General features: G+C 33.7%; 1 protein-coding gene across 48 annotated transcripts in view; it reads right to left on the bottom strand.

The window, feature by feature from the left end:
• Rims2 (regulating synaptic membrane exocytosis 2) overlaps positions 1-14,868 on the bottom strand; it is a 511,056-nt gene that overhangs the window by 128,921 nt on the left and 367,267 nt on the right. For 23 of the 48 annotated variants that reach the window (XM_039078274.2, XM_039078264.2, XM_039078271.2 and 20 more), the window contains 2 exon segments: positions 12,200-12,241; positions 3,587-3,687 (listed from right to left, as the gene is read on the bottom strand). The exons of 14 other annotated variants lie outside the window; for them this stretch is intronic. In XM_039078274.2, the coding sequence (XP_038934202.1) occupies positions 3,587-3,687; positions 12,200-12,241 (143 nt within the window). 48 annotated transcript variants of the gene reach the window in all.

Here is a 14,868-nt window from a genome sequence, read left to right as displayed (position 1 = left end):
GGACAGCTAAGAAAACAGGGAAAAAGGGAGAAATAAAAAGTAACAAAATCAACTAAAATGTTCAAAATAATATAGCTTCAGACACTGACTTTTAGATCATTACCCACATTATAATAAAATATACCTTTCATACTGTATGCAAGTGTTAATCTGTTTTATATGTATTTTGTGTGTGTGTGTGTGTGTGTGTGTGTGTGTGTGTGTGTGTGTGTGTGTGTGTACCTGTACATTTTCATGTGCACACATTACCTTCCTGGTATGTGTAAGTGCCTTAAAGGGTCCTTGGACTTTCTAGAACTGCAGTGGTTGTAAACCAGTGTGTAGATGCTGGGAGACAAACTTAGGTCTTCCAACATGTACATGCTACTGGTCTCTGGGCCATTTTTCCAGTCCCTCAAATGTTAATTTAAATGATCATTAGCTAATTTGTAGAGCTATGCTGTGGTCTGAACTGAATTGCTTCCAAATCTACATGTATACGGCAGTGTCTCAGAATATGACTGCATTAAAGGGCAGGGACTTTAAGGAGGTGAGGAAAATAAAATGAGACCATTTGCCTGAGCCCTAACCGAGGGGGACTGATGTCTTAGAGAAATAAGTGATCAGGACATAGCACAAAGCAAGAGAAGAGACCCAAAGAAAGGCAACACTCAGTTATTATATGTCTAAATAGTTAAAAAACACTTTATATTGAATTGTTTTAAAAATGATACAAGATGAAAATACAGCTAATTCAAAACTGAAATGTTATGTTTAGATATCTAAGTCTTCATGCTATTTGATATTTAATTGTGAAAGATTATGCTACTTCATCATCATATAAATCTCAGGTCAACTATAATGTGTGCTGCTAAGTTTCATCGACAAATTACATGTTTCTGAGTCAATGAGAAAAACACTGATTTCGGAGAAGAAAAATAAGTGAATCAATAAATCACTGCCAAGAATGGAAGGCTTAGTCACGTTCATGTTAAGAGAATCCCAGAGCATGAAACTTGGATTCTCTCTGAGGGAATTCTTCTCTGAGGAAAAAGCCTGCGAAAATCTTTGATGAACTAGAAATCACATGTACACCTTCTCTTATATTCTTATTACAAATACTTTCTTCTTCCAATTCTGAGAACACCAGTCTAATATTTAATATGCTGAACACAGAGCTTTGTACACCATCATTGACACTGCGGGATTATAGCTCACAGTGTAGCATGTGTTAAATGCCTACAGCTTTGAGTCTCATGTGAGTTGTCTCAGACTTGGAGCACTGGATTAGGTGTGACATTTTCTGACTTACTGGATGGTGACACTCAATTTTCTAACCTTCCTCTGCTTTGTAATGGAACTCACGCAGCTTCTTTACATTGTAACTGTACATAAGCTACTTCCTATTTTATATGCTATTTCCTCATCATTCTATATTTCATAACAGTAAGCAACCTAACTTTTATAATTTAGAACACAAAATTATTCAATATTTATTTCTAACAGTAGATAAATATACCTTCTATATTTTGCCACAGGCTACCAATATAACAGTCAAAAATCTAACTTTATTTTATAACAGTTGATTACCTAACATTCAATACTTAATTGCAGTTCCTTTATAAGATAATTTTGGGGGGAATTGGATATAACATATAAAAACATATAACTCAATAGTAGTTTTTGTTAAGTGGCACTTAGAGAAAACCAAAATGGATAAAGACCATAGGTATAATGCCTCTCGTTAAAAAGAAAACATGATTCTTAAAATGTCTTTCAACTTAAAAAGCTATTAATATGAAAGCTAAAAAGAACATAATTTTCATTGACAAAAACCACTCTGCATTTTTTCTTTAAAAGAGAAAGGTTAACCTAGGAATGACTGGGAGACAGGCCACTAAGGAAAGACAGCCCCACATTAGGAATGAGTGCAATTGTATCTTAGTGGCTGGATTGTATGTTGGAGTGAGGTGAGTATAAAGTCCTAGCAGCAGAAAAAGGAATGCTATGGTTGTTGTCATGCATGGTAAACTAGCCAAACTCCAAAGGGTAAGACAATTCACTCTCAAAATAAAAAATCCAATTTTCAGTATTATTCATGTCTGGCTTCTAGCCAACAACTCTTTCCACTAAAAAAATCTAAATTTCGGAATCACTTCACTCTTGAACAAAAGTTTTAAAACTTAGTATACATCAGCATTGCCTGATGGGGATCCCATGGACATGACACAGGCAGAGAATTGTGTATGTAAAATGTGCCCAGGTCTTTGCCTGTACTCTGGTATTGTACTTAGAAAATTATGCAGTTATCTTGCTCAGTATTATTAGTTTTTTGTCAGTACTTCATCTTTCTCCAAACCTTAAAGGGTCAAAAGTTATAAAAATTTGAAGTCCTTAAACATTCATTTACTAAAGAGTAGTGTAGATTTCAAACTTGAGGTTTGGAAAACAAAACTCTTAGCTATAGCATCTTTTTGCTCCAAGACACTGAAACAAACTTGTCAGGTATTTTAAATAAGAACCATTTTTATTGCTTCTTAAGGACTACTAATTAATTGTTTATAGTTTTAAAAACAAGGTCTCTCTGTGTAGCCCTAGCTGTCCTGGAACTCACTTTGTAGAGCAGGCAGACCAGGAATTCACATAGATGGGCCTGTCTTTGCCCCTGAGTGCTGGACCTGGGGCTTATTGATCCTTATGTGAGTGATGCCACTCACTGAGCAAGCGTCTTCCTTATCCGCTATTGCTTGACTGTTTTACGTATCTGGCTGTCTGTAAATGGTGCTAATGCTTGTTTCCCAGGCATCCCACACTCTAGAAAGTGTTCTGTCAGTTAGATAAGCCCCACGCCTCTGGTGCTGCCTCTTCGTGTGTGTGTCACGGTGCACACCTTGCTCACTGCCTTTGCCTTGAAGGCTACCTCTCTCTTGCCTTATGTTGACTTTGTTTCCATGAGACTCTCCTCTAAAATATGGTATTATTGAGAATATGATATGTAATCATCATATTAGACAGGCTACCCATGTTATACAATAATGTGATCCTAAAAATGCCTTTAAAAACTTCAAACCCCTGAAGACTATGATAAATAAAGTAACACTCTTAATTTTCTACCTGCCTATACCTCTTATCTCAACATATAACCAGAAAATAATTTGAAAATATGCTTGCTAAAATACCTTTTGAACTAATGAAACCTCATAAGTACATGTTTGCTCCAATAAATCAGTAATAAAGCAGATTTAATTAGAATACTGAAAGAGGAAACATAAAACAGAAAAAGATGTATTGGAAAAACACACAGGATGATGATGGAAGAATTGCCTAGACATTTTTGAAGGTATACAAATTTTATAAAACGGAACAAATGTAAAAGCTCCTGTCTTTAGACTTTTAACTTAGATGTTATATAGTAATGTGTTTCCAGTAAGGAGAAGCATATCCCTAAGAGCCGGTACACAAACACCATACATTGTAGAATTTACTATCACTGGGCCATTACATTATATGTTTGTGTCTGACTCATCTATATTCAGTCGTCTGAAAAAAATCTAGCAGCTTCATAAGATCGACTACTTTACAACTTTTAAAAAGAAAATTGTCTTGCCTTCGAATGGTAATCTTGTTCCAGTCTGGGATCTGATCCGGCTACCTGTTTGTATTTGTTAAGTTTCATTTGGCGATTTCTCTCCTCTATATCCATAGCACCTATCAAGTAGAAAAAAACCCATAAAATTAATATTTAGTTCTTACTTGTGAATCCTAATTAGGATGTATAAAAGAAGAAATGTGAAGCTGATAAACTATGTTCACTCAAAGTATTTGAAATAAATTAAAGTAGTATTGCCTTTGCTTTAAGTTAAACTATGCATTTTTGGTAAATAAAAACATAACTATTATATATATGTTTACATAATTTGAATATGAATAAAATATACTTGCTTTAAAAGAAAAGATAACTAGTAGAAAACATTGGCCCAAATGTGTCCAGAAGAATATATTTGATAGCATACAAATTTGGCACGAGAACTTTCGCGTTTAACTCATCATGTAAATTAAACTGGTCTGAAAATTGTTTCTACCTGTTTCAGTGCAATTTAAAACTGCATTTTAAAACTATTGTCATATAACTAGACTGTGTTAAAGCAAGTCATCCTAGAATACATTATAGGTTTACTTATCAGAAATTTTTGAATTTGAAATTTCGATAAGTAAAATTAAGAAAAAAGTTTATGGAACGCACTTTTGATGAAACCACAATGGTAAATGTAAAAAGTACTATTGAAATGAACTAAAAATAGATTATAAAAAAGGAGAAAAATGAATGGTAAAAAATTAGTATCCTCAGTACCTGTTACCATTTCAAGAAAAAAATCAATTTTAGATATCAAAGTGGTCTTTAAAACCCCTGACTGAAATTAAAAACTAAATTCAATTAGTCAACCCTAACAAATATAAAAAGTATACTTATAGGAAGATCATATTTTTCATAACTGTACACACTGAAAAAACAAATTTTCATAAATATATATACAATGAAAAACACATATGAAGACAATGGACTTAATGGGCTCAACTGGTGGGTATAGTAACACATTGTTATGTAAATTTATAAGCACTGCATATGTAGACAGGAATGTAAAAACACAGATACATACCCTTTGCTCAAGACCATAACTTTAAAACCAAAGTAAAGATATCTAGACAAAAATGTACCTATCAAAATAAACATCTAATACTTACCCGATTATTATTAATAATAATAATAATGTGATTGAAAATATAACAACACATTTGGCAGTTACAGAATCGTCTCATAAGCCAGTTTTTAAAAATTCATTTAAAAAAATTACCTATGCACTGTAAAAAACTCATTATATATCGGTAAGTCTTATTAGTAAGAAATCTAAAGTGAAGATTGTTTAAAGATAAAAGGGAACACAATTTCCCAGAAAGATTAACAAAGTCTTAGCTAACAGTCTCCATAAAGAATTAAATGATATGGCCTGTAAATATATTATCACACTGATGTTGTGTTATGAGACAGGTTTAGGCTGATCTTAACCTTCTGTCTCAGGTTCCCAAATGATGGTATTACTTCTGTTTTTATGCCATCAAACTTAAATAAATTAATCAGAAAGTGGTCAACAATTTATTAAGATAGTCATTTAATAACTATGCATGTTAATATTGCAGAAAAACTGAAGGATATATTAAGACATATGAATATCTGTGATATATTACAAGTATAATACCCATTAGTTCATTAACTACACCTGTAAAATTGTTCCTACCTCAAGAAATACTCTGACATAAAACATTTATTTCCCAACAGCAAAAGAACAAAAAGTTAGCCCTGGATGAAAAAAATATGTGTAGTGAAAAGATGATATTAGCAAATACTGTCTGGGAAAATTCATTTAAAATGATGCATGCTGCTATCAGGATAGAAGACAGAGTGTTACATAGAAATATTACTAATTGAAGAGGAAACTTAAGCACATGTAGAAGACATAGAATGTACATAACACAAACATATGCATTTTCTAATATTTAGACTGTTTTATATGTCAAACTTTTATGGTACCTGCATTGAGTTCCTTCTGATGACTAGGACACATGTGACACATAGGGTGGGTTAGCCAACTTATAAAGAGAATAATAATAATAATAATAATAATAATAATAATAATAATAATAATATACATTGTGTATTTGTGCCTGAACATGCATTTGTATGCTTGGTCTTGTAGTGGAATGTTCCTTTGCATGAGTGCATGGGTGTACGTATGCATGTTTAAATCACAGGGTAACCTCTGGAATCTTTCTGCAGATACTGCATACCTTGCATTTATAAGACAAGAGTTTCTCATTGGCCTGAACTCACCTGTTAAGCTAGGCTGCAAGGCCAATGAGCCTCAGAGGTCTATCTGCCTGTCTCTGACACTCCAATGATAGGCATACAAGCACAGGGAATCATTTGTGGCCTTTATTTCTCGTTTAACTTGGGTAACAGTGATGAAACTAGGAGCCTCACTCCCTTGGGGTTTATAGAATAAGCTATCCTTTTCAGTTTATGGAATAAGCTATCCTTTTCCGTCCTACATTGCAGATCTTTTGTGTGCACCTTAACTTAGCTGCAATGCGATATGAAAGCAGTTAAAGGCAACATCTACATAAAGGACTGTGGTTGTGTTCTAGTAACAAACCCACTGCAAGCAACGTAGGAAGGCATTTCTTCTAGAATCAAGAAGGAAAAATGGAGTGTCATCTCATCATTCCTGTTCAACACATCAAATAAACATCAACGAAATTTTAGCCAGAACAATTAGGCAAGAGAGCAAAATAGAACACAGCAAAAAGGGGAAGCTGCATCACACCTGTTTGAAGATGGTCTGATACTGTCAGTGAAAAACCCTCAAGACCCTCTCAGGACTAGAGGAGATAAATGCAGAAAAGAAACCAAAATCAACATAAAAATTAGTTGATTTTCTACATACAACAATTACAAACTCATTTAGACAAAAAACATAAAAGAACACCATTTGCAGTAGCATCTAGAGATTAAAATAAAATACCTAAGAATAAAAATATCATGGAAGGAAAGTTTCCTACAATGAAAATGACAACACATTAAAAAAAGGAAAAGAAAGAAAAACTGAAGACAATCTGGTATGCGGAAAACCTTCCATGTTTATACATATATATATATTAAAAGTGGCGACACACTGCCCCACTGAAAATTCAATGTAATCCTCAAGAAAATACCATTGTACCCCTTCACAAGTTAGAAAGGAAAGAAGCTGAAACAAACAAAGAAACACCAAATTTAAGTAGAAACAAAATAAAGCTAAAAATTTACAAAAGCAATCAGGAGCAAAACAAACAAAGCCCATATCTGATTTCAAAGTGGATAAAGATAGCAGATCAGGACAGATGTGTAAACCATGGAGTAGAAGACTCAGAACTGAATCAATGCAGTAGTAGCTGATTCTTGACAAGCACCCCCAAACACTTATCAGACAAACAGTGCTGAGCAAATGGGACATTCACACGGAGATTGAAACTAACCCACACCTCTCAAATCTATAAAGACATCATGGACCTTTAGGAAAGACTTGAAACTAAGAAAAACAAAACGGGAGAACCCATCAAGAATCTAGCAAGGATTTCCTGAATAGGACTCCAGTATCCTAGGGGAAAAAGCAAGAATTTAAATACTAAATTATGTAAACTCTGAAAGCTTCTTCACAGCAGAGGAAAGAGTCAACAGAATGAACAGAAAACCTACAGAATGAGAGGAAGGCCTTTGCTAGATATTTATTTAGCAGTGGAATAATATACATAATACACAAATCAATAGACTTCTTTAAAGATTTATTTCTAATCATGTGAATAACTGTGTGTATGACTGTACAGAAGTGAGCATCAGATTCCCTGGAGCTGGAGTTACAACTATTTGAGGGTTCTGCAAACTGGACACTGGTTAACCAATAAGTCATCTTTAATCTTTTAAACACCTTTAATATATTCTTAACATCAAAGAAAGAAAGTCAATCAAATATAGGAAAATTATCTGAACAGACATTTCTCAAAAGAAGGATAAATGAAAAAGAGTGAATGGATTACAATTTAGTCACCAGAGAGATGCTAATCCTACCTTCATTGGAATTCTATGTCATGACAGCAAAAATGGCTGTACATCTATTTGTTTGTTTACTTTTAGGAGAGGATAAGAAATCCTAGTCAAATTACAGGAAGAAAGGAACCCGCATGCACAATTGATAGGAAAGTTAACACTGCCACCTATGAAAAACAGTGCTTACTGAGCAATGTGTGAGTCCTAGGTTTTCATTTCTAACCAATGGACAATAATCATAAGGTAGAGCTTGACAGTATGGAAGCTGCTCTAAAACAAAAACCACAAAACAACCTCAAGAGAATAGGACATGATTCAGCTATCGTAATGGTAGGCATTTAGCTGAAGGAAATGAAGGTCCTGCCAAGGTTGGACCCCTAGTGCAGGGGAATATGGGTGGGGGGGCAATAAGAGGGATGTGTAGGGGGAATACCTGTATGGGGGAGGTGGAGGGGAGGGAATGGGGGCTTATGGACAGGAAACCGGGAAGGGGAATAACATTTGAAATGTAAGTAAAGAAATATATCTAATAAAAAATTAAAAAGAAAAGAAAGTACCTGCAAACCTATGTTCTTCTGCCACTACTCCCTTTAGTCAAGTTGTAGAAGTCAGCTCTCACTCAGATACAGTGTTTCAGAGATGACAAGCTCAGGGGTGCATCACTAAAACTGGGATGCAGATGTTTCTGTGACAGTTACAGCCTATGCTAGCAGCCACAAGCTAATATACTTGAAATAATTCATTTAAAATATAAACAATTAGTAAGTAATGGTACAATAGTATATGTAATAAAATAATTCTATATAACAGAAAAATGTTCCCACATATTTGGGGTTGAGCTATTAGTAGTTTATAGTGATAAAGAAAATTAAACTTCAACATCATTGGAGATGTAAGCCTCGGCTAATAAACTTACTAACCTTTTACTGATTAACACTTCAGCTTTAGAAAAGAATTAATCACCTCTCACTTTTGTCTACAGCTGACATTCATCTTGAACTGTACTCATAAGATTTACTAACAGGATTTCCTCTATCTGAGCCTCTTCTTAGCTTCTCTACTGATCCTTCTTTCATGGCTTTGGACAGAATGCACTAATCTTTTAGTCCTTGGTATCTATGGTTGTAGAAACTAGCACAATGTTGCTTAGTAAAGACCAAGTCCTCATCTGCAGCAGTTTGACTGCAATAGAATGCCAGAGAGCCCAGACTTCAATGTTATAGAACTACCAAGCCAAACAGTTTTAAAATACATGCCCAAAGAGACTTTGGATTAGTTACTTAATAACAAAATTTGGTTTGTATAAATACAAGAAGCCAATAAAACCTTTTCTCTATACATTTTTAAAATTTGTATTTTGTGAATTCTATGAGTTTGTATATAATATTTCTAAGCTCCCTCAGTCCTTTCCTTAAATTCTTCTAAATCATGTGCACACTAGACATCATTTATTCTTATGTGAGCAATATCTCCATTATCAATCCTCTGATTGAATCTCTGAACTCTCTCAAGCACATTAGTTCTACCCTCTGGTATATTACAAAAAGCCTTTCATAACATTTAAATGCAACCTCTGAATTTTCTTTCTTAGAGTAGCTTAATTTCCCCTTCTCTTTTTACCACTACAAAACAATATAGTATATTTTATTTACTTAGTTTTCAGTTTCTTGTGATAATTTTCCAATCAGTTTCGTCTTAAAATTCATGACCTTTGTTCTCTAAATCTTTCCCCTGTAGATTATTTCCCCTGGAACATCCTATTCTTTCATTTACAAACAGTATGGCCTCAGCTTCTTAACAGAAGGTCTAGTTCTACTCTTATCCAGAATAGAAAGCTGACCCTTCAATAGAAGTTGTCTCAGAAACACTTTGATCTCACAAATATCTTTTATGTTCATTCACTAGCAAAGCAAATTTCAACACATCTCTTTTACCCTTCGTGGCACCTCAGTAACTTCAATCACCTGTAGGGTACGGTTCTGCTACTAAGGTCCGGTTCTTGATTTGTTGGTAAAGAAAGCCATGGGCCAATTGCTGGGCCGAAGGGTCATGTGAGTTCTCATAAGGGAGTGGCTACATAGGCCACTCCTATAGACAATTGGTCAGGGCAGTTTAGCAATTGACTTTTAGGGCAGATGGGAGAGGGGGCGGGGATATAAGAAATTGATAAAGGCAACTTTTCCATGTGGGAGATAGTAGTGCCCAGCAACTGTGCCAAGAAGGCAAATTGAAATGAACAACTGTGTGTGTGTGTTTTATCCAAGACTTCAAGGGTAGCTAGGTGGGGGCTGGTAGCATGGTCATCTCCCAGAGCAAAGGTGCATAGAGTAAAACTATACACTATAATCACCTATATAGAGTTTTAGTAGTAAAGTATATTTTGCCTCTCCAATTGCCATTATATTTTCTTTCTCAGGAACATACTCCTGGAGGCAAACATTCTCTTTGCATTGTATTAAAAAAATACCAAATTAGTCTCTGATAATAATTTCCTGTTTTCTTCAATTTGTTTTTAATATCATACTAAATTACAGTGATTTCATCAAATCTTTTCTCTCAGCAATTTAAAAATATCCGCATCTAACCATGACTTTCTCTGATCATTCATTAGCACATTAAGTCAACTGTCATGAACTCCCAAATTCTTTATTTTCTCTCACTTTATAACTTTTCATCATCCAACCTTGGATCAAAATAATTACACTAGAACTGTACTAGTGAGTCAATCACACAAGCTAAAAGGAAACAATGCCTTGTGAATTTAGGATCTCTGTCCATCTAAACTAGCATATTCCTTTCTAACTTCTCTACAACATCAAGACAGCAAGACTCCTCCTCATGATCCTCATTTACTATCATCTTCTTTCCCATGACCCTTCTTGCTCTTTAATTGCACTTTCAGCCCATAAAGTTCATAAGAGTGCCCTCAGACAAAGACCATTGCCAATCAGTGTTATCTTTGAGTAAGTCAGCATGACTCTTTCTCTCTACAGTCTGTCTCTACTGCCTAGATTCCTTCTTACAATTCTTTGTTCTTGAAGTCTCTTCTTTTAATGACAGGAAGTTTGTTCTAGCAAATTTCTGTTCTTCACTTATTTGAGTCTTAAATGTAAAGAGACCTTCCAGCTCTTTGAATGTTCATATCTGCCAGTGGCATTACTTTCTAAAATGCCCAGTATGGATATTTTTCTAAATTTCAGATTCACATATTTAATTGCTACTATTAATCCTTTATACTTGGATAACCCAAATGAGTTTCTTACCTAACCCATCTGGAAAGAACTCAAATTCTTCTGAAGGATATACAACCTGTATATTCCTGTAAATTGTATAAGCATCCGGCAACCAAATAACAAGAGATTATTTATGCCCCCACTCCTGCATCAATAAGGCCTATTCCATGAATTGAAGGCACCACATCTTTATTAGCTTTTCATGTATTATATGGGTATCCTTAATTTTAATCATTATCTATTAACTGATGGATTTCTGTATTATTGATGACACTTTAATCTGTTCTTTTAAATGACTAACATCTTTGCATTTCTGTTGCTTAACGTGTTTTAATAAATCTCACAGAACCTCTGTGAATTTTAGTAATTTCTATGTAACAATGCTTGAGGTCTTTGATCACTGTTGCCTTGATTCCATATCTATTTGAAAAATTCTCTACAGAAACATCCAACATTTCCTAACTTTTAATTCAATATCAGAAGTATTGCTTGAACTAACATAAATCTCTGATATAAATGACATCAGTGTTTGTGATTCTCATATAATAATAGTACCAGTAATTAATTATTGCCATTATTTGCAAGTCAAGCCCTGAAAATACCTACAAGGATATGCAGCTGTTTTGTTTGCCTTGATGTTGCCAACACATAGGACAGCATTACAGAGCATTTGTTCAATGAATGTGTGTTTAATAAATATTAAAGTTTCACCTCTTACATGAATCCCTCTATGTATATATTTATTTAAAACAGATTTTATTTAAATTTGTAATTTTATTGAAAAGATTAAAATCATTCATACTAGCAAATTAGCATAGCATATTATCCTGATCTATTAATTTCTAAGTAATAGGAATAAATAAATAAATATAAGAAACTTTCTTCAGAGCAAGTATTAAGTCTTAGGTATCCTAATATCCTAGAAAAATACTGGCCATAATATACCAAAAAATGCATTTTTCAAGTTATGTAAAAATAGAACAAATCAAGTTTAAACAGAGAATAAGTTTGGGAGTAAATTATGACTAATTAATGTAATCTAGGTGATTTTTCTCAGGTAAATAGTCACATATATACATATACATATATATGTATTTCTTGGGTCTCTGGCTATTTTCTAGTTATAGAGAGACAAGACATGAATTTTGTGAAATTCTACTTTTATCCATAAAATTGAAGCACCTATTGTAAAAAGTTGTAATATAAAAACTTAAACACCTGAAAATTTTAATATTTTCATATATTAGAGAAGTGTAAAGTTATGAAATGAGCAAACATGGTAAACTGTTTATAGGATAAGTCAGGTTACATGAAAAGAGAGCAAAGGAGGCCAGGAGCAGACACAGACCTGAGTTTCTCTTCCTTGTGGAGTCCATGTCTTCTGTGATCACTGCATGCAATGAACAGACATAGACAAAGGAGATGGGTATGAGTGGATGTTCTCGAAAGCTAAAGAGACGCTGAGGGAAAGAACCGAGCCATTCTGACAGCAGTCCTGTGCAGTTGTAGGGAAGAGAGTCAGATGTATACTATAACAGATTAGAAGAACTGATGGGAATGTAGTTAGGTAAGTACAGGTTAGCAGAATGAGAAAAATAAAGTTAGTGCATACAAGAGAAACTGAAAAAGCACAGCCAATCTTGAATACTGACACTAAAAAAAAAATACCATTAGTAAAACCAATATTATTTGTATGTTCACATATTTCAAGACATTACTCAGTCAAATTAAAACCTATGCAAAGCTTTCAACATCTAAGTATCTGAACAAAGAATTTAATTGAGTCATTATTAAAAAGACCTGGGTCCCACCCAAAATGTGGTGTTTGTTTATCAGGCCAATATTTCATTAAATCACTTCACCCTAGTTAAATGTTTAAATAGAAAATTAAAAAATAATAAAATATAATACAATTCACTATAACAAGAGTAGATTAAAATATGAGGTTATAATTTATCACTGAAAATTAAAATTGTCATTTAATTTTGACAAATGTTTATCATATTCATTTATAATAATTATTTATTCAGAAAATTCTTATGAATATCACATTATAGATTATTGCTACACTTTCTTTTAACTTTTACCATTGGAAATCACCATTGACTGGAATGGATGTGGCATATGTTTGGGTAATAATACTTTTCTAACTACTATTTGAGAAATTGAAAAGCTATTGGTTTATACAGTAATTTGAAATCAAGAAAACAAAGCCAATTAAATTAACATATTGGTGAGGCAGTATTAGTACAATTGACACAGGAAAATGTTACAACACAAAGTCATAATCTCCTATCGAGATCAAGTACTCATCTGAGTTAAAGACGCAAAATTCTTTAATACCACAATCAGTTCTTGATTAAGTGAATTATAGTCTTTGAGTTATTTATGAGGGAAAAAACATGTTGGAATGCAAGTATATAAGAACTGTAAGTTCTGAGGTAATTAATTCTTACAACAAATGTTTCTTTTTATTAATGGCAAGAAAACAAACTCTATTACAAGAAAAGTTCTAAAATATCTTAGAAAAAGATGAAAGCTAAAATAACTGGAAAAGGAATGGTACAGTTTGGATAACTAGCAACATGTTTTTATTGTGTAACCATATTTTCACATATCAAAATGATATATTCCTCCCAAGTGCATTTCTAACTGGAGACCACTAATAGGGTTGACCACAGTAAATAGATACTGTGTCCTTCTGAACTGTACTCATGCGCATAAAAACTATGCCTCTATTTCCTTTACATGCTCATTACACCTGGACTCTGAAGATAATGTGAACAATTAGATACATTAACAACAAAGGTCCATGCTGAATAACATCACACTGTTATTCTTTGATATGACATTTTCATAGGTAAACATTTAGCACAGTGCTAAAATAGTTTCATCACAGTTAGATGTAAATTGGTAAGGATTGGGAAGAACACAGTCGTTTACAGACACTTGCAGCATCTCTAAGAGAACGTTGTTTTTTCAGAAAACACAGATTGCAATTAAGCTTCCTTCCCAAACCAGTATTTCCTTGTACACTGGGTTAATTTATATGGTTTTCATATTACATATTGCTTTTTAAATGACAACTCTTCTCAATCTCCCCCATTATTACAGTAAATAGTGGAAGCAAAGAGAATCCGAGTGAACGTATCCAAAGTCACAGAACAAGCATCAGCAGGACGGTACTAGAACAAAAGGTTCCTACTCAATGCTCTCTGACCACAGACACGGGAGGGAGTGAGTCTGACAAGGAAAGAGACCAAGAGCCCACGTTCTCACCGTGACACCCAGACATTTAATTATAAACACTCTTAGAAAAACAAAACAAAACTTCATAGCAATGGTCAAGGAACCTAGGATGATTTCAGTTTTATAGGTGACAGATTAACACCTACATTCTCAAACACAGTCATTTTATAAATCTTAGACAATACAAATTTTATATTATTTGTAATGGGGATTAAAAGGATATATTTTGACCACCATATCTCAGTACTAACAAAAAGTGTCCATTAAAAAACTACTTTCATTATTTATGTAACTATGATACAGTGAAAAACAGGTCAAAAAGTAGATATGAAATATAACTGTAGCAGACAGACGCAGCAAATCAGAAAGACTCCATGTATAAACCCAGTTATATCAGCTCTGTGGAATGCTTTCTTGCCTTCCTTATAATTATATTATGTAGTATGTGTTAAATCTGTTTCATTTAAATAAAAACACTTAAAATCATAAATCACACTTCAATCAAGTCTATATCATGCTACAAATTGTAAAGACAACAACAAACAAACCTCGTTTGTACAGGGTATTGTAATGAAGAGCAGACTCCACTGAGCCTTAAAAGCAGCTACGTGTCAACCTGTGGGTTGCCATGCTCCCGTGAACTTAATGAGTTATCTGCCTCCCAAATGAAGTTGGGTAGGGTTATAAGGTAAGATGGAGAAGACAATGAGGGTTATATGTATATTTAATTGTATACATGTGAGAAATTCTTAAAAATGAAGTCAATTT

This window comes from Rattus norvegicus, chromosome 7 (assembly GCF_036323735.1).
Source record: "Rattus norvegicus strain BN/NHsdMcwi chromosome 7, GRCr8, whole genome shotgun sequence".
Taxonomy (NCBI): domain Eukaryota; kingdom Metazoa; phylum Chordata; class Mammalia; order Rodentia; family Muridae; genus Rattus; species Rattus norvegicus.
The sequence above is the reverse complement of the archived record's forward strand: the minus strand, read 5'-3'. Positions and strand labels throughout refer to the sequence as shown.